Genomic DNA, 20,165 nt, shown 5'->3' on the forward strand with positions numbered 1-20,165 from the left:
GATGCCTTAAGAGTTCCCTTCACTGGAACTAAGCGGCCAAGCCCAACCTCTGACAAAAACCCCCACACCGTAATCCTCCCTCCACCAAACTTTACGCTCGGCACAATGGAGTCAGCCAAGTACCGTTTCCCTGGCAAACGCCAAATCCAGACAGAGAAATGTGATTCATCACTCCAGAGAACACATCTCCACTGCTCCAGAGTCCAGTGGCGGCATGCTTTACACCACTGCATCTGACGCTTTGGTGCTGTAAGGCTTGGATGCAGGTGCTCAGCCATGGAAACCCATTCCATGAATCTCTCTACGCACTGTTTTTGTGCTCATCTGAAGGCTACATGAAGTTTGGAGGTCTTTAGCTATTGACTCTGGAGACAGTTGGCGACTTCTGAACACTGTGCGCTTCAGCATAAGCTGACTGCGCTTTGCCATTTTATGTGGCCTATCACTTTGTGGCAGAGTTGCTGTTGTCAATTGTCCGGGGAATATTTAGTAGCAAGGAAATTTCACGGATGGACTTATTGAACAGGTGTCAACCTGTCACAGTACCATGCTTGAATTCACTGAGCTACTGAGAGCGACCCAGTCTGCATTCCTAGGTGCTAAATTTTATACACCTGTGGCCATGGCGGTGATTTTTTTTTTTTTCTGCATTATGTTCATTTGGAAGCCCTTGGTGTAGGGTATCTTAAGGTTAATGTCATGACTTGGTGCTTACACAGCGCTAACTCTTTTTTGCTCCTGATGACCAAATGGAATGGTGCAGGAATAATGGGAAGGTTAATATGTTCTGCTGCTGGTGGGGCTGGCCTTAAGGTGAACATGTTGCATTACCTTGAATGGGCAAAGCTCATTATAGGTACTCCTCTTTCTTCTTGTTTTTTTTTTTTTTTACTTTGCTAATCTTATTTTTAAACTTTTCTATAGATCTCATCTTAAGTATGTGAAACTGAAAAATTCTTTGAAGGACATTTGTGAAAAGGAGAGAAAAGCTCGTCTTCGAAACAAAGCGTTCTTGCAGGAATTTGATGCTATTGAAAGTCGTTTAAGTGCTTTAATCTCTAACTCCAAGACATTTCACGATAATAAGGTAATATAAAAGAAGGATGATCCTGTAAATCACCCCTGTACCCCAAAACAAAACTATTGGGTCAGTTCACTAAAACAGGAATCAAACTATTTTTCATCATTGTGATTTACTGTAAGTTTTCATTGTTAGGATGGAAAATGAAGTTTGTATTTCAATTGAGGCTTTATTGCACAGATCATTTGCCACATTTTCATTATTAACCTTTATGGTATTTTGTATGTTAAACCCAATTTACAAAATGAATGCATGCTTTTTCACTGTTAAATGTTGCTTGTGTTTTACTGGTGAGAAGTGCGAGTCATTTGATTTGAGAAAAGTTGGTAATATGACTTTCACAGGTGAAATTACTAGGCACTCCTCCCAGCCTTTTTTTTGCTACACTAATTTTTAACACTGTACTTTACTCTGGTTTCAGAGTCCAGAATTTGTAAAGCACACTTCTGTTTGGTATAAATGTGCATTTTATTTATTTATTTTTTTTAATTTATAGTATTCAGCAGTGTGGCTTTACTGCTGCTCTTTACACGAGCCCACATATACTTACATTTTCTCAGTGGTGGAGGGATAAAGAGGCAGAAGGTTCTATCATATCAATGATATCAGGCTTGGTGGTTTTGACGTGCACAGCATTACATTGCATTAAAATTCACTAATAACTAATTACCTCACCGCAGACTATCCCCGCTTCAGTCTATCTTGAATGCTGCGGCCAGACTCATCCACCCTACTAACCGCTCCATATCCGCCACCCCTCTCTGCCAATCCTTCCACTGGCTTCCGATTGCCCAACGGATAAAATTAAAAATGCTAACATTGACATATAAAGCTGTTCATAATACTGCCCCAAACTACATCACCGATCTGGTATCCAAATACCACCCAAAACGTACTCTCCGCTCCTCACAAGACCTCCTACTCTCTAGTTCCCTGGTCTCCTCCTCCCATGCCTTTCTCCAGGACTTCTCCAGGGCTTCCCCCATCCTGTGGAACTTCCTACCCCAATCCATTAGACTGTCACCTACTCTCCTCACCTTTAGGCGCACACTGAAAACGTATTTCTTCAGGGAAGTCTACCCTGCCCTCATCTAATTACTGAACTCCTCCACTCTTCATACCACTCCATCCCCCAAAGCTATTTCCTCCTGTACCACTATCCCCTCCCTCCTAGATTGTAAGCTCCAAGAAGCAGGGCCCTCGAACCCCTCGTGTATCGCATTTTATTGTTATTGTACTGTCTCGTGTACTGTCTCCCATTATAATGTACAGTGCTGAGCAAACTATTGGCGCTATATAAATACTGTATAATAATAATAAGTCTTTACATGATGTTATCATAGAATTATTGTATTAGAATAGTAATTGTCAACCTATGAGCTAAGGGAGGCCTCAAATGCGGCCGCTGACATCACCATAGTGCCGCACATAATGTTCAATATATGTGATGCGCTAGACTGTCAGAAACTGCAGACCTAATAGAGGAAATGAGGGCCAGTGAGTGTGGACATGCTACTTTTTATGCTGGGAATATACTGCAGGAGACAATATGAAACTGGGACATGTTACATGAGGCTAGTAGAGGTCCCACTACAGACTGCTGAGGTTCGAGGGCCACACATAATATGCCAAAGGGCCGCGGGTAGGGCTTCAGAGTGGAAGAATATGCAGGCAGTAGGGACTGTGGGCTTTAGGTTCTACAAGTGATATCGATCTGTGTATGTTACACTAGCAAAACAATGCAGAGATTGGAAAGTTTAATAAAATCTGATACACCTAGGACACAATACACTATAAAGGAATCCCCATCATGACGCCTTCATCCAGGGGGCGCATCTAACAATGCTGTGTATTCACTGGTTTTAGAAATTGAATTCCTGGCATAGAAAGTAGATTGACCAGAGAAGTGGGCAGGGCGCTGCTAGTAGCAAAGGGTTAAATGGCCCTAATGAGACAAGCCACATAAGTCCATGAAGGTCCAGCATAAAATAAATGTAGTCCAGTGGTAATATCGGAAAGCTCATTCATGACAGTCACTCCAGAGTAGAAAGCGGACTCTGTGGTTGTTAACAGAAGGAAAGAGAGGGGGCACCAGCTAAGTGTAGTATTAATAACATCCACTTTATTAAAAGAGAATTGGCAACTCACTCAGTGAATTGTATCATAGGCATATCTCCACTGAAAACAGCTGACTCTCCCATTTGTGCCTCATCCTGCTGTTGCAACCGCCAGGCTTTGTGTGGTGGTGGTAGGCTGTGGATGCTGAAGGAAAGCCGAGGCAGGAAGTGCCAATAACCACCATGGGGCAGGCAGGGCGCAGGTGCAGAAGTGACGTCATGAGGGCCCTGTGGATGTGACTACGCATTTCAGAGCACCCCTGGTGCCTCATTGACAAATCGGCAACCTGAGGGTGTCTTTAAAACCACTGTCTTTGACCAGTCTTTACTGATGCTGAAGTGGAAGTTGAGGGTCTTGTTATGTCTGGCAGGGCTGACTTTGTTAAAGCAGCGGTTCTGCAGAATTCCAAATCCTGGGCATCTAAAAAAAAAAAAAAAAAAAAAAAAATCTCTTACAGGTATTTTACCTGTGTATTTAGCCAGTTCCCTGAAAGTGATATTTACCGCTTCCCGTCCGCCCTATAGCAGAAGTACTGCTACAGGGCGGCACGGGTGCGCAGAATCGTGTGTGTGTGTGTATATATGTATATATGTATGTATGTATGTATGTATGTGTGTGTGTGTGTGTGTGTGTGTGTGTGTGTGTGTATATACACATATATATATATATATATATATATATATATATATATATATATATATATATATATATACGATTTTGCAGTTCCGGGTAGGGGGCGTGTGAGGTGCGTACGTGCCCTGCCCACGCCGTCATTCGCAGCCTCGGCTGTCAATCACTGGGTTGTGACAAGTGATTACTCGCCAGCACCCAGTGATTGCTGAGTATCTCCAACAGGGGGGAGAACTGTTAGTAAACAAAACAGTTCTCCCTGTCAGCTCCTCCTACAGTGAAGCACTAACACAGGACACAATGTAAAAGAGCACACAGTTAACTCTTGGATCGCCCCACGTGTTAACCCCTTACTGCATGGTGCCATTAGTACAGTGTCAGTGCTTTTTATTAGCACTGATCACTGTATTGGTGTCACTGGGGAAGTCAGGGACACCAAGACAGATCCCCCCCGTGTCAGAATGCCCGCCGTAGTCCCGCTATAAGTCGTTGATCACCTCCATTACTAGTAAAAATTAAAAATAATCCCAGTATATATACCGCCATTTGTAAACGCTGTAACTTTCACATAAACCAATTAATTTACACGTATTGGGATTTTGTTTTTAGCAAAGACATGTAGCAAAATACATTTTGCCTAAATTTATGGTGACATTTTGATTTTTTTAAAAATTTTTACTGGACAAGTTTAACCACTTCCTGTCCGGACACTTTTACCCCCTTCCTGTCCAGGGCAATTTTCAGCTTTCAGCGCTATCACACTTTGAATGACAATTGCGCGGTCATGCAATACTGTACCCATATGAATTTTTTACCATTTTTTTGAGACAGATAAAGCTTTATTTTGGTGGTATTTATTCACCGCTGGGATTTTTATTTTTTTTACTATGTAAATGAAAAAGTCCAAAAATTTTGAAAAAAAGTGTTTTTTTAAATAAAATTTTGCAAATAAATATTATTTCATCCTAAATCTTGGCCAAAATTTATTCCGTTATTTTTTTAGCAAAAAAAAAAATCCAAATTAGTTTATAACCAAAAATTATAATTTTTAAACATTTTTTTTTAGATTTTTATTTTATTTTTTTTATATTATTATTTTTTATTTATTTATTTTTTTTACATACTGTCACCCTAGCAGTACAGTGTCACCATGGTGACACTGTACTACTTGTGGGGGGTGATGAAGATTTTTTTTTTTTTTTTACATTGATTGCTTTTACACCCATATAGGATGTAAAAGCAATTTTATTTATTTATTTATTTATTTATCGAGTTTATATAGCGCCAAAGGGTTTGCTCAGCGCTGTACAATAGGGGGGGACAATACATGAAACAGTACAGTAACATCAAACAGCACACAAGGGGTAAGAGGGCCCTACTCTTTTGAGCTTACAATCTAGGAGGGAGGGGGTAGAGGTACAGGAGGAAATGGCTGTGGGGGATGGAGTGGTAGGAGGAGGGAAGGGCAGCGGCTGTTAGGTGAAGGTGGGGTAGGCTTCCCTGAAGAGGTGGGTTTTCAGGGAGCGCCTGAAGGTGAGGAGGGAAGGTGACAGTCTGATGGATTGGGGTAGTGAGTTCCAGAGGATGGGGGAGGACCTGGAGAAGTCTTGCAGTCGTGCGTGGGAGGAGGAGACCAGGGAGCAAGATAGAAGGAGGTCCTGTGAAGAGCGAAGGGTACGGGTAGGGTGGTACTTGGGAATCAGGTCGGTGAGGTAGTTAGGGGCAGTGTTGTGAATGGCTTTATAGGTCAGAGTGAGCAGTTTGAATTTAATGCGTTGGGCAATGGGGAGCCAGTGGAGGGAGAGGCAGAGGGGGGTGGCAGAGGTGGAGCGGCTGGTGAGGTGGATGAGTCTGGCAGCTGAGTTCAGGATGGTCTGAAGCGGGGAGAGTTTGCACTGGGGTAGGCCGATGAGGAGGGAGTTGCAGTAGTCCAGGCGTGAGATAATCAGGGAGTGAACGAGTAGTTTAGTGGTGTCTGGGGTAAGGAAGGAGCGTATTTTGGCGATGTTGCGAAGGTGGAGCCTGCATGTATTTGTGAGTGATTTGACATGAGGTTGGAAGGAAAGGTTTGAGTCCAGAATGACGCCAAGGACCTTGGCTTGCTGGGCGGGATTGATGGTGGTGTTGTTGGTAGTGATGGAAAGGATGGGGGGGGGGGGCACGGGAAGGGGGAAAGACGAGAAGCTCGGTTTTGGAGAGGTTGAGTTTGAGGAAATGGAGCGACATCCAGTCAGAGATGTCGTTTAGGAGGTGAGTGATGCGGGCGGAGAATGTGGGGGTGAGGTGAGGGGTGGATAGGTAGATTTGAGTATCATCAGCATAGAGGTGGTAGTTGAAGCCGTGGGAGTGTATGAGTTTGCCAAGGGAGGAGGTGTAGATGGAGAAGAGAAGGGGTCCAAGGACAGAGCCCTGGGGGACCCCAACAGAGAGGGGGAGGGAAGAGGAGGTGGCGCCGTTGTAGGAAACGCTGAAGGAGCGTTGGGATAGATAGGACGAGAACCAAGAGAGAGCGGAGTCTCTGATGCCAAGGGAGAGTAGTTTATTAAGGAGGAGGGGGTGGTCGACTGTGTCAAAAGCCGCAGAGAGGTCTAGGAGGAGGAGGACAGAGTAGTCGCCTTTGGCTTTGGCGGTTAGTAGATCGTTGGTGATTTTGAGGAGGGCAGTTTCGGTGGAGTGTAGGGGACGGAAGCCGGACTGTAGTGGGTCAAGGAGGTTGTTGTCAGTTAGGTGGGCGCTTAGGCGATCGTAGACCAAGCGCTCAAGGAGCTTGGACATGAGTGGCAGCAGGGAAATTGCTCTGAGGTTGTTGAGGTCAGTGGGGTCCAGGGAGGGCTTTTTGAGTATGGGGGTGATGTGCGCATGTTTTAGGGGGGAGGGGAAGACGCCAGTAGCGAGGGAGAGATTGAAGATGTGGGTAAGGGAGCGGATGAGGGAAGAGGGGGGTGACCGGAGGAGTTGAGAGGGGATAGGGTCCAGGGGGCAGGTAGTGAGGCGGGCTTCTGAGAAGACTCTGGTGACTTCCTCAGTGGTAGTAGGGCTGAAGGAGTGCAGTGATGGGGGGGTTACGGTAGGCAGGGCCTTGGGTGTGGTGGGGGGCAGTGCCGTTGCAAGGTCAGAGGAGGGGAGAGATGAGAGGGTGATGGAAGGGGGGAGGCTAGATGGGGAGGTAGACTGCAAGTTGACTATGTCCTTGCGGATTGCGTCAATCTTGCTATGGAGATGAGTGGCAATCTCGTGGGCGGTAAGTGAGGTACTGAGTGGAGGAGGGGGGGGAGAGAGCAGGGAGTTGAAGGTGGAGAAGAGTCGGCGAGGGCAGTTTGAGAGGGTGTTGATCAGGTCAACGAAGTAGGCCTGCTTGGCGGCGTGGAGGGAGGGAGGTGTAGGTGAGGAAGGCAGATTTGTAGAGGGAGAATGCATGAGGGGACCTGGTTTTGCGCCATAGTCTCTCCAGCGCACGACTGCGACGTTTGAGGCATTTAGTGTGGTCGTTCTGCCATGGTTGGAGCGGTCTGGGTTTGATGTTGCGTGTGGTTAGGGGTGCCAGAGAGTCTAGGGTGGCTGATAGTGAGTCGTTGTACGCGGTGGTGGCTAGGTCAGGACATGACAGTGGAAGGATGCTGTCGTGCAAGCGGTCGGCAGCCGAGTGGAGGGGGGCCGGGTGCAGGTTGCGGAGGTTGCGGCTGGTGATGGTTTGGCGCACTGGGGGGGGGGAGTTAGGGGAAGGGGAGATGGAGAACGTGAGGAGGTGGTGGTCGGAGAGAGGGAAGGGGGTGTTAGTGAAGTGGTTAAGGGTACAGAGGTGGGAGAAGACGAGGTCCAGGGTGTTCCCATTGATGTGGGTGGAGGATTGAGTGTGTTGTGTGAGCGCGAAGGAGGTGGTTAGGTGGAGGAGTTGAGAGGTAGCTGGGGTGTGGTCGTTGATGGGGATGTTGAAGTCCCCGAGGATGATGGTCGGTAGCTCAGAGGAGAGGAAGAAGGGAAGCCAGGCGGCGAAGTCATCCAGGAAGCGGGCTATGGATCCGGGGGGCCTGTAGATCACTGCGATCCTTAAGGGGGTGGGTGAGAAGAGCCGGATGCAGTGAGTCTCGAAGGAGGAGAAGGTTAGGGAGGGGGGGTTAGGGAGGACCTGGAAGGTGCTCAGCGGTGATAGGAGCAGGCCGACACCACCACCTTTGTGACCGCCCAGTCTTGGTGAATGGGACCAGATGAGACCTCCATGAGAGAGTGCCGCAGGGGAGGTAGAGTCGGTGGCCTGTACCCAGGTTTCGGTGATGGCTAGGAGGTTGAGGGAGCAGGAGATAAAGAGGTCATGGATGGCAGTTAGTTTGTTGCAAACCGAGCGGGCGTTCAGAAGTGCAACCGAGAGAGGGGGGATGGATGTGGGGAGGAGGTGCACAGGTATGAGGTTGAGGGGGTTGCGGCGGCTGGCGGGAGCAGGGGGGTCCCTGGAGGGGGGGAGAGGTGGTGAGGGGCCAGGGTTCGGGGAGATGTCCCCAGCGGATAGGAGAAGGAGAAGGGTGAGGAGGGTGGCATGGGAATGGGAGGTGCAGGAGCGTGTGGGTCTGGTAGTGGTGGCACGTGGGTCGACCGGGGAGTGGAGTACCAGGAGGAGGTGGTGAGTGCCGTAGTGGAGAGAGGGCAGAAGTGAAGGGGCAATGTAGAGCTGTTTTGGGGGGGTGGGCGGGTAGAGGGAGGCGATTTTTGGGATGGAGGAGAGGAAAACGAGGAGAAGTGCAGGTGGCATGCTGGGGTGAGTGCAGTGCTGTTCGGGACAGGGGAGGTGAAGGGATACGGGTCAGGGCGAGGTGATGTGGAGAGTCTATATCACCGTGGAGGAGTCCACTAGAGTCCTTCTGTAGGGGGAGAGTGGGAGTAGAGTCCAGCAGCTGGCTGGCTGCAATCTGTGGGTGCAGTATGCTGGCGTCCGAGGGGGCTTCAGTGGGTCTGGTGGATCGGCGAGTGGAGGGGACGTAGGGTGCGATGTTGGGGGGCGTTGGCAGGCAAGGCGTCTGGTGATGCTGGCGGCTCGGTGACTGGAGATTCGCTGGGTGGTCCGGTGGGAGATTCGCTGGGCGACGTCTCGATTCGCTGGGCGACGTCTCGATTCACTGGGCGACGTCTCGATTCGCTGGGTGGTCCGGGTGTTGGGTGACCAGAGGTGGTAGCTGGGTGCCCGGTAGCTGGGTGCTGGGTGTCCAGGGGTGGTAGCTGGGTACCCGGTAGCTGGGTGCTGGGTGTCCAGGGGTGTTAGCTGGGAGCTTGGACTTCGAGTTGCCAAGCAAAGGCCAAGAGATGGGAAGGACGGGAGAATCCTCATCAACAATGCATTGCAATATCTGGAACGGCATTAAAGACCCATGGTTTTACGGAATCCCCACGATGCAGGTAGCGGAGGTGCGGCGTTGTCCTGGAAAGGTTCCTGGTCTGGGGCTGGCTGGTGCAGGGTGGCCCGCAGGGTGCTGGGAGGCCTGAAGCAGTTCCCAGGCAGGGTCGCCGGGTGCGAGCAGCTGGGTGCCCCGAGGTGGCGGCTGGGTGCCGGGTGGTCTGGGGTGGTCCCAGAGCTAGGGAGGGCTCCAGGGAGACCGTGAGGCCGTGCCGGTTCCTGGTGGTCCAGGGTGATCAGCGAGGACCCAGGGCTGATGGGGAGGGCCCTGGGCAGGCAGGCAGGTCGGCGGGACCCGGTGGGCAGAGCGGTGACGGTCCGGGTAGATGTCCGGCGATCCGGTCCGATCGCGGCTCGGCCGCGGCCAAAATCGAGGCCGCGGCTTCGGGTGCGCGGGTAGGCCGCGATTTCCGGGGCTCCGGGAAAAGGTCCAGAAGTGATCCCTGGTGGTCAGGCTGGGCCGGGAGTGTCTTAGGGGCCCCGCTGGGTTCCGCTGCGGCCCGGATGGCAGCGGATTGGGGCTAGGAGCGCAGGAGCTCCTAAAGCGTGTCTGCTCCCGCCGCATTTTTTTGAGACAGATAAAGCTTTATTTTGGTGGTATTTATTCACCGCTGGGATTTTTATTTTTTTTACTATGTAAATGAAAAAGTCCAAAAATTTTGAAAAAAAGTGTTTTTTTAAATAAAATTTTGCAAATAAATATTATTTCATCGTAAATCTTGGCCAAAATTTATTCCGTTATTTTTTTAGCAAAAAAAAAAATCCAAATTAGTTTATAACCAAAAATTATAATTTTTAAACATTTTTTTTTAGATTTTTATTTTATTTTTTTTATATTATTTTTTATTTATTTTTTTTTTTTACATACTGTCACCCTAGCAGTACAGTGTCACCATGGTGACACTGTACTACTTGTGGGGGGTGATGAAGATTTTTTTTTTTTTTTTACATTGATTGCTTTTACACCCATATAGGATGTAAAAGCAATCATTTCTCTTTCTCTCTGTCTGCATTCTTGCAGTCATTGAGAAATACTGAGTGAGCTGTGATTGGTCACAGCTTGTCACATGGTACAAGGGTGTTGTGAATAGCCTTGTACCATGTGACCTCTGTGATCATTCACAGATTTCACACGTAGTAAGCAATGATGTCACAAGTGACATCTTGCTTACTACTTTGCATGTGATCACTGATTCGCCAATCAGTGATCACATGACCGGGACCTCGTACAGAGGTCCCGTCCGACGATCGGTGTTTCACTGTGTCCGGAGGACACAGCGGACACCGGATCGCGGTGGTGCGCGCTCCTAGGGAGCGCGCACAGCTAGAAAAGGCGGGTGCCGTTTAGGAACGGCAACCCGCCCCTGGACTGCCACCGCCCTGCTGTTTATAAACAGCAGGCGGACGGCAAGAGGGTTAATAGGAAAAAGTCAAAAATATTGTTTTTTTTCTCAAAATTGTTGGTCTTTTTTTTTTTTATAGTGCAAAAAATAAAGAACGCACAGGTGATTAAATACCATCGAAAGAAAGCTCAATTCATGGGAAAAAAAGGACGTAAATTTTATTTGGGTGCAGTGTTGCATGAGTGCGCAATTTTGAGTTAAAGTAACGCAGCACCATAATGCAAAAAATGGCCTGGTCAGGAAGGGGGGTAATTCCTCTGGATGTGGTTAGTGGAAGTGGTTAAACCTTCAATTTATTGTTTGAATGAAAAATAACAAATATGTTACACTTACCTGCTCTGTGCAATGCTTTTGCATAGAGCAGCCCCAATCATCCTTTTCTGGGGTCCCCTGCAGGTGCTCCAGGCCCCTCCTCTTCGGTGGGCACTTCTTAGCCACCCTGTCTGCCTCCATTGACAGAGAACGGGTGGCTCGGCCCCCGGCCTCTGTTCCCATGTCACAGCATATGATTGACAGCAGCAGCGGGAACCAGATATCAATCTGCCCACTGAGGAGGGAGACAACGTTGGAAGCTGCTACTCTCGCTGTACTGGATCGGGCTCAGGTAAGAAGAAGTGGTAGGGGGTGGGTGCTGGAGGCAGCTGCAGCGCAGAAGGTTTTTCACCTTAATGCATAGAATGCATTAAGGTGAAAAACCACTTGAAATCCTACTTCAAAGTCAATTGTAAACATAAGAGAAGCGACCTGGGCCATTTTCTTTTCTACTTATTCATGTCTAGTTTGTTTTTCATGGAATTAGAAGAACAAACAGTTCTCCTTAAGATGTCCTTTTAGCAGTTTATTTATGATCTCCTGGTTTATATAGCAGGGTTGATATTCCAACTGTCAGAGATATTGGTAGATATAGTGATCCCTCATGGGCTCAATGCAGACATACTTTTGCTGGTACAATCACAAGTCTATTGCTGTTTTTCTGCAACTTTCGCAGCTGACTCCAAACATCAAGAAATATTTGCTCTTTCAGCCTGGGTTCAAACTGATGCGGTGCGGAATTCGCACCAGTTTCTGTGAATTCTGGACCGCATTACAATTGCACCCCATCCATGTGAACTGCCGTGCTTGTGTACGTTAACAACACCCCGAAATCGGTCCGCAAAATGCGGTGCGATGTGCAGAATTGGATCGCATGGGTATTCACACCCATGCGATCCAATTCTAGCGCGGAAAAAAGAAATGCACCATTTTGGTGCAGATGCTGTGAAATTTGAGCCATACAAAATATATGGCTCAAGTCGCACCGCACAGAATTCGGTGCAAATCATATGCGATATGCTGCACCGCACAAGTGTGAACTCGGGCTCAAAGATCAACTGCAATGCTGTGAAGCAGATGTTTACAATGTAAGACATTGACATGGTTTCCAAACTGCGGCCCGGGGGCCAGATGAGTCCCTTGGCTTGCTTTGCCATTGGGGCACTATTTTATCCACTGATACCAATAATGAGGCATAATTCTCTCCACTGAAACCAATTATGGGGCACTATTCCTCACAATGACCCCAACAATGGGGCCCAATGACACCAATGATGGGGCACTCACAATGACACCAACGATGGGGTGCTACTCCTCCCACTTACACCAACGAAGGGACATGCTTTACTCTCACTGACATCTGGGCCTTTTCTACTCCCACTGGCCACAGTCCGGCCCTCTTGACAGTATTTATATATAATTTATAGTGTATATTTCCTCACCAGGGACCCACAGGTGCTGCACACAGCCACCTATAGAGGTCATTGGTTATACTCATACAGTTTATACACATGTACTTGTGTAAACAAGCGCATGTTTATAGGCATATAACTATAGAGCCTCATTTCTGCGTCCAAAGTTAAATGCCAGTGTTTAAACTCGATACTTGTCTACACATGTGTATAGTTGTCAGGGAACGAGAAGATCGCCGTGGCGCACGAATCTGCACATGCGTAGGATCCCGACAAGACATACAGGCAGGCGGGCACTAGGACCCAGGCGCGCCTGTCACCAATGACTGCGCCGGGCAGGCACTAGGACCCAGGTGTGCCTGTCGGCACCGGGCGGGCTATTTAAACTGGCCATTGCAATGTCCAAGTTGCCGTATGGTCTTGATCCTCTGCTTGTGTTCTGATCCTGTGAGTGTACCTTGTTGCCGAACCCTGCCTGATCCTGATTACTGCTGACCGTCTGCTGCCCTAACCCCTGGCTTGCCTTTGACCACTCTTCTGCCTGCTCCTGATCATCTGACCTCCTGTTGCTGAACTTGGCCTGTGACCCGACTATCCTCTGCCTGCTGCTCTGTTCCGTTCTGCCTCCACAGTTACTGACCCGGCCTGTCTGACTCCACTACTTGCTTCACGGTGTGTCCGTGTCCATCCATCCTGCACAGATCCATCCGTTTACCGCTCAGGTCTGCCCTGCCTCTTCACATCAGGCTCTTATCCAGCTACGTCCCGCTGGCGGTCCTCTCTACTACAGTTGGGTGTACCCGGGGCCGCGACCTGGTCTCAGCCTGCTCCAAGTCCATCCCCACCATCAGGGGCTCTGGTCAACAAGCAGACTAGAGCTTAGACTCCGCGCCCTGGGGAATCCCGGACTGTGGATCCATAGAGCTACCGTTAGCGACTACGTGACAATAGTCATATACGACCATTGGCGTCTATAGGTGTCTGTAGGATCCACAGTGTGAATGGCCCCTGACAGCATCCTTTGATGAAGAAATGTGTAATGAGGAGCATGTGAGGCTGACGTCACCACATTCCCTTTCAACCCTACAGCGTGCTTTTATTTTGGTGGGGGTCTTGTTCATATTTTATCCAAGCTATTTTGCCTGTTTTTAATCAAATAAATCACTTGGATTTACCTGTACTATCTGGAACCTTCCCCTTCTTTCTCATGTTCATTGGAGGGGTGCTGGAATATCAAATGCTCTGAATGGGTGTATCTCATATCTTGTATGAGGATGATTCCATATATATGCGAGTGTTAACCCTGAGGTCTGACTGATAAGCGGTTGTGATATCTGTGGTGGTGGAGTGTGTATCACTTTTACGCTGAAGAATTTTTTGACAGTTTGGAACACATTGGAGTTTAATTTTTCAGTATATTGGAGGAATTTATTGTTTATTGATTTTGGGGCACGATTTACTGGATTGGTGTGATTAAGGCCCCTTTCAGACAGGGTGGACTCTGTTTTGTTCAGCAGGGGATCTATTCAGTGATCTTCTGCCAATCAGAGCAGAGTGAGCGGATGACAGATCCGTATCTGTGTCTGCTCAGTTTAGGCAGAGCTGACATGGACAAAGCCTGCTCTACTCTATGGCCCAGCAGGTGTAAACAGATTCCGCTGGCTTTTTATACCCAATTGCCCTCCGATCCAATCTGCCTAGACAGAAGAGACAGATCCCCTTCCAATTTTATACTATGTTATTTCATTGATACCTGATGTGACCGTGCTAGGCCCTGCCATGGTGTAAATGAAAGTAAAGAGTACACTGGGCTCTCATAGATGCAGAGTGAGGGGCTCCAGAATGACGGTTTCATCTTTCTTCAGGTTTTGTAATTCCCCGATCAGGATCTGGAGTCCAGAGGCTTTGAAGAGCCTTTGGAGGGAAGATGCCTCCAACCTTGTGTCCAGATTTTACTGGAGTCCTGCAAGCTGTCCTTATAAGCAAGGACTTGTCAGTATTTCAGGGCTCCATCATCCTGAGGAGTCTGTGAGACTGTAAGGCCCTATGTACACCGGACACTTCAGAACGATGGAGACTGACTGCCGGAAAATGTAGGTTAAAAAACGTCTGTTTAGCCGCATTTGCATAACGCGTTTCTGCGCATTTGCGTTTAGAAGCGTTTTTTAAAGATAAGCACAGGAGAACCTCCCAAATGCCCAGAATGCACTGAAAAGTGGTAAATTTATTATTTATTTCAGACTGTTTCAGAGAAATACAGAGTGTAGAAGCATTTATTTTGTTTCCAAGGGTGTGAAAGGTGTCTGGTGGAGGGAGTCATTTACACCACCTGGCAGGGGGTCTGCATGAGGAATTTGAGGTGTGAATGGTCATTAACATATCTTTTGTTTCCAAGGGTGGGAGAGGTCCGAGGTGTGAATTCGTCATTACAATGTGTGACAAGCTTGGTAGGAACATCCTGTGTTCAGTGTTTTGTCCATTTGAGTACCTTGAAAACGCTTTGCATGCATTTTTCATGAAGAAAAAAGGCTCTGGACAGCATCAGGAACTGGAAGAGTTAAAAAAATTTGCAAACTCTTATAAACGTGTTTAGCCGCATTTACAAGCATTTTGTGTTTGAAACACTGATAAAATCGATTGCTGAACACAAGTTTTTTGTGTTCAAATAAATTACTGTAAACTCAAATGCCTGTAAACGACTGTAAATGAAGATGTGTACATGGACACATAGGAAAACATTAGGGCGAGTTAAGGGGCTGCTAAAAAAAACACTTGTGTTTATCAGCTGCAGTGTACATGAGCCCTTAGTGGGCAGCCAGAGCAGTGCATGTGGGAACAGAGCAAGTGAAGTCTGTGAGGGAACAGACAGAGGTCCTAAGGCAGGCCATAGATGGAGCGAACTTCTATCATGCAACCACAGTCAGTGTTGACAGATGAATCCCTCCACCATTGTGTTCTCCCGACGCAAGAAAACAGTGATTATTGCTAGCAGCTATAATGGATATATGCAATAATCGCATGTAAATCCCGCAGGCTGGTTGTACCCAAGTGGATCCATCAATCAACTTGGGTTCAATCTGCCTGCCCATACATTCTTTTAATCTCAGCCAGTTCCTGCTGAATTGGCTGACATTCGAACCGTCTATGGCCAGGTTAAGCCTGTGGGCTACATCAGCAGGGGGCTAACAGCGTAGTGAGAGCTGAGTGTAAGGTGCAGAGGATGCACAAAGGCACAAGGGAGTTTGTCTGTGGGACCAAACCAGAGGTCTAAACTTGAGACCTAACCAGCTGCACTGCGGAGGAAAAGCCAGGAGAACTAATTTATTTCCATGTTCTGAAGTGATGTTGGAAACCCCTGTCAGGGTAACTTTTCATTCTGTGGAACTTTTGTTATCATTCTAAAAAACTAAAAAAAATAGTGGACCAACAAGCCCTGAAACGGCACTTTCTGGCAGGTCTGAACTCGTTGGGATGCATTACACCTGAGCCAAAATCCTCCCACATATTACAGTGTGTATATGCAAGTACGTGTGTAAGCACACATATGCCTACAGGTGCATAACTTTGAACTCAGTTATTTGTGTCCAGAGTTGAATTCCAGCACGCATATATATATGTTTACACAGGTACTTGCGTATACATGCTTCTAGCCATGTGCAGCTATTGACTTCTATAGCACCCGTGGGTTCCCCGGTGTGCAAATATGTCGAAATTTGCACTTTATGGCCAGATACACCCGTGGGCATGAGGCCTAAAACGTTTGAAGGTGTAGGTGAGTCAAATATATCTCAACAACAGGTATTACACTCAACAGTCATTTACTCGGCGACTTTCTTTGTTCTTGTAAATTAGAATCCCTTTTTTCGGTTAATAATGTTGCCATGTCAACCGATGCAGTTTAAAGTCCTGTTTCCATTGCCAACTAACAGAACAAAACCATATGGCAAAGGTAAATGTTAATTTTGTAGAACTGAATGCTCATTCTTCACATACAGAAATGAGAGCCTTTTTTTTTTTTTTTTAATATTTTTTTCATATTTTTTTTTTTTTTCATGACTCAAGTGGGCCTACTTAATAAGACAAAGAGCAATGTGCAAGTTGTTATCAAGTCTAGCAGCCAAGCAACAATCACGTTTCATTGTTCCGACCATCTGCATTGATAAAGGCCAAATGTTGCCGTGCGCTGTATAGACCGAAGAAAAAAGGACAATAAAAGCGGCAATACTTAGCGTTTATTATGTCACTTTCCCCTTTTATTTATTAAGCGTGACTCACGTTTGTTACTTAATTCTCACAGCGCTAATCCTTTATAAATAATTTTATTTTATTACCTGCGTTCCTCCGCAGTAATCCTCGATTATATTATTTATTTTCTTTGACAGGGATCAAATATTTCTGTCAGCCCAGTTACCACATTAGCCTTGACCTTGTGCGTTGCTGTTATTAATACCCATTACGAAATATCATTACGCCGCGCCGTGAAGCACAGCAGAAAACAGGCCGTTTGATTTGTTTGTTGTGTACTTTATTCCCCCTCTTTTTTTTTTTTTACAAAGGAGAGGAAGCAGATTACATATCTCCAGGCCTGACAGGGAAAATGTCTGACAGAAAATGCTCAAATGTATTCAGCTATGTATCTGTCGTAATGCAGGCCTCTAATCCCTCCTACTATCTCCATATAAATGATGCCGTTCAAGGCCATCGCTTCTTTCTTCACTTAGAGGGAAAAAAAAAAAAAAAGCCCAGCAAAGCCCTTTCAGATGAAATGTCTAAAAACATGGCGTAATAACTTGGAGCATGCTGGCAAGAGTAGTCACTTGTGACTGCGTGAATCCCCCTCAGCAAGTCAATATTGTAATAAGCAGAACTGGTAACATCTCTCCATTATTCAGAGGAGCCAACAGCGTGCTTGTCCCTTAGGCTGCAGCATTCATTAAGAAAAGCTTACTGGGCTGAAAGGTGGAAACAGATGATAACAGGATATGATTTTCATATTTAATGCATCCCCTTGGAAGAGTGTATGTGTGCTGCAGATTGATAGAAGAATCTACTGCTACTTTACAGAAAGACTTTCTAGTTTGCCCTATAGCTACCGATGGAATCATTCAGCCAAGAAATTACCTTTCCCTCTTTCTACCTGCTTTATATATCTGCCAAGCAGGCAGCCTAGCTGGCAGTGAATTTTATTGTGCAGTTAACTGTTTGGTATTTAAGACTCTTATCAGAAAAGAAACAGAGGCCACACGCTTTTTTATACGCAGGAATAAGGTTTGAGGTTTGCTGTTTCTGTTTTTTTTTTTTTCCTTTTTTGGTATTTTAACTGGCATAAATGTTAGTTTGCAGGAAGTTGTGTCTACCCGCTGTCTTGATTACCTTCTCTTTGGAGTTTTGGGAGTTAAACCACAACTGCCCTTTTAGTGGAAATCCGCAAAATACATTCAGGTGCATCAAATCAAAAGATTTGCAAAGTCTTGGGGCTGGTTTACACTAACAGTTCGGGGGGGGGGGGGGGGTAAAACCATGCGGTTGATGCATATTTTAACACACCCCCCTTCCCTGTTGCGGCTGCAATGCTTTTCTTCACAGCTGTGGCAGAAATGATGTCACCTATTGCGTTCGGTGGGCACTATCATCCACCTATTGCGGCCCAGTCAAGTAAATAGGTCCAGGTTGCAATGATTTGCAAATCTCATAAACCCATATTTTATTAACAGTGGAAAATAGAAAACATATGAAATGTTTAAACTGCCAAAAAGTGCCATTTTAAGAAAAAAAAAAAAAGGTAATAAGGTATAATAAGGTAATTTTTAAATTGATAGCAGCAGCACGTCTCAAAAAAGTTCAGACAGGGCAACAAAAAGCTGGCAAAGTACAACCCCAATTCTAAAAAAAAAAAAATTGTGACAGAACTGTGTTTACCAAAGTATAGCAGCTCCTCTTCTTTTTGTGAACGTCTGGGAACTTGAGGAGACCAGTTGCGGAATATTTTGGGAGAGGAATGCTGTCTCATTCTTGCTTGTGCATAATACTGTATAATGCTCCAAAACCTGGATATATCTATCAGCATTGATCATGCCTTTCCAGATGTGCAAGCTGTCCATTCTATATCCATTAATGCACCCCCATACCATCAGAGATAGTATCTTAAGTCCAGAGGATGCAGCGCTCATGGTTGCCAAAAGGAATGCCAAATTTCAATTTTTTGACCACAGAACAGTTTTCCACTTTGCAACAGACCATTTTAAGTGAGCTTTGGCTCAGAGAAGATGGCCGTGTTTCCGAATCATGTTCTGATATGGCTTATTCATTGCATGATAGAGCTTTATCTTGCATTTTTGGATGGCACAGTGAACTGTGTTCACAGTGATTTTTGGAAGTATTCCTGAGCCCATGCTGTGATGTCCATCACAGAATCATGCCTGTTTTTAATGTAGTGCTGTCTATGGGCCCGAATATCATGGGCATCCAATATTGAGTTTCGGCCTTGCCTCTTGCATACAGAGATTTCTCCAGATTCTCAGAATCTTTTGATGATATTTTGTACTGTAGAGGATGATATACTGTATTGTCTTTGCAATTTTACAATGAGGAATATTATTCTGAAATTGTTATATAATTTTAGAGATTGGTGAACCTCTGCCTATCTTGAATTCTGAGATGCACTGATTCTTTAAGATGCTCTTTTTATACCCAATCATGCTACTGAACTGTTGCCAATTAGCTAATGAGGTGGAAAATGTTCTTCGGCTTTTCCTTCATAGTACCACTTGCTTTGCCAGCTTTTTGTTGCACTGTCCCAACTATTTTGAGAAGTGTTGCTGCCATCAATTTCAAAATTACCTTATTAAGTGTTCTTGCATGGCAAGACCACTTACTGTTATCTCACATATATATTCTTATTATTATAGCCAAATTTACCACCCTAACTCCTCCCACAGTTTTTACACTACATAGACAGTAATATACCGAAACGTGCGGATTGTTCCCGATTGGTGTGCTGTTACTTTGTGGAACGTTTCTCCGAATGGTTCACGAAATATCGGCGTTTTTGTGGTGAAATTGGTCCCATAGGAATGAATGGCGGAATGTTCAAAACTAGAGTGGGAGCAGACAAAAGCTAGAGTGTGAGCTGAAAAATCAGGACATGATTTCTAAACTGCCATCACTCCCTCATTTTCAAGCCCACCTACACAAATCTTATATCAAAACGTTCAGCTATCCCTGCTACCACAAAAAAATGTCCACAGCTAAGCCATAGTCCTGATAGTTTTCACAATATGACCATTTGTTTGCAACTCACGCCACCCATTGACATTCATTGAAACGCCACTCTAGCCACCTCACATTTGAAGGGCAAATTCTAAACTGCGACTGTGCCTTCAGTTTTAATATTTCAGAGACATACTATGCATCAAAATGTAGGTCTAGGTCTTTTGATTCTCACAATATAAAGCTCTCCGCTGTAGGATTTATAGTTTTTAAACTAAAACCGTTTGAAGATGGCAACTGCCAGTGAAGTGAGCAAGTTGGACAGTTTGTTTTTAACCGCTCTTCTCTGGCCTTGCTGTAGCGTGAGTTGCCATAGGAACCCAGGTGTGTCAACAGGCTGCAGAGTGACAAGCCACTCCATCCAGTTACTCCGCCCACTCCAGTTGTAGAAAACTGGTGGAGGCAAGAACACTTCACACAATTTCCCCAGAAATTGTAGCTTTTCTAGTTAATTTATTATATAAAATGGTAAATTTTTCTCAATTTAAAAATTTGATGTTTTCTATTTTCTATTGTGAATAAATAACGATTTTATGAGATTTTCAAATCATTGCATT

At 46.0% G+C, this 20,165-nt stretch overlaps 1 protein-coding gene across 3 annotated transcripts in view; it reads left to right on the top strand.

The window, feature by feature from the left end:
- Window positions 1-20,165, top strand: part of KIZ (kizuna centrosomal protein) — a 257,345-nt gene that overhangs the window by 23,018 nt on the left and 214,162 nt on the right. For 2 of the 3 annotated variants that reach the window (XM_089686530.1, XM_089686531.1), the window contains exon 3: window positions 925-1,087. The exons of the other annotated variant lie outside the window; for it this stretch is intronic. In XM_089686530.1, the coding sequence (XP_089542656.1) occupies window positions 925-1,087 (163 nt within the window). The remainder of the gene's footprint in view (window positions 1-924; window positions 1,088-20,165) is intronic. 3 annotated transcript variants of the gene reach the window in all.

The sequence above is a fragment of the Staurois parvus genome, unplaced genomic scaffold (genome assembly GCF_062004578.1).
Source record: "Staurois parvus isolate SC_StPar_1 unplaced genomic scaffold, SC_StPar_1.0 ptg000401l, whole genome shotgun sequence".
NCBI lineage: Eukaryota > Metazoa > Chordata > Amphibia > Anura > Ranidae > Staurois > Staurois parvus.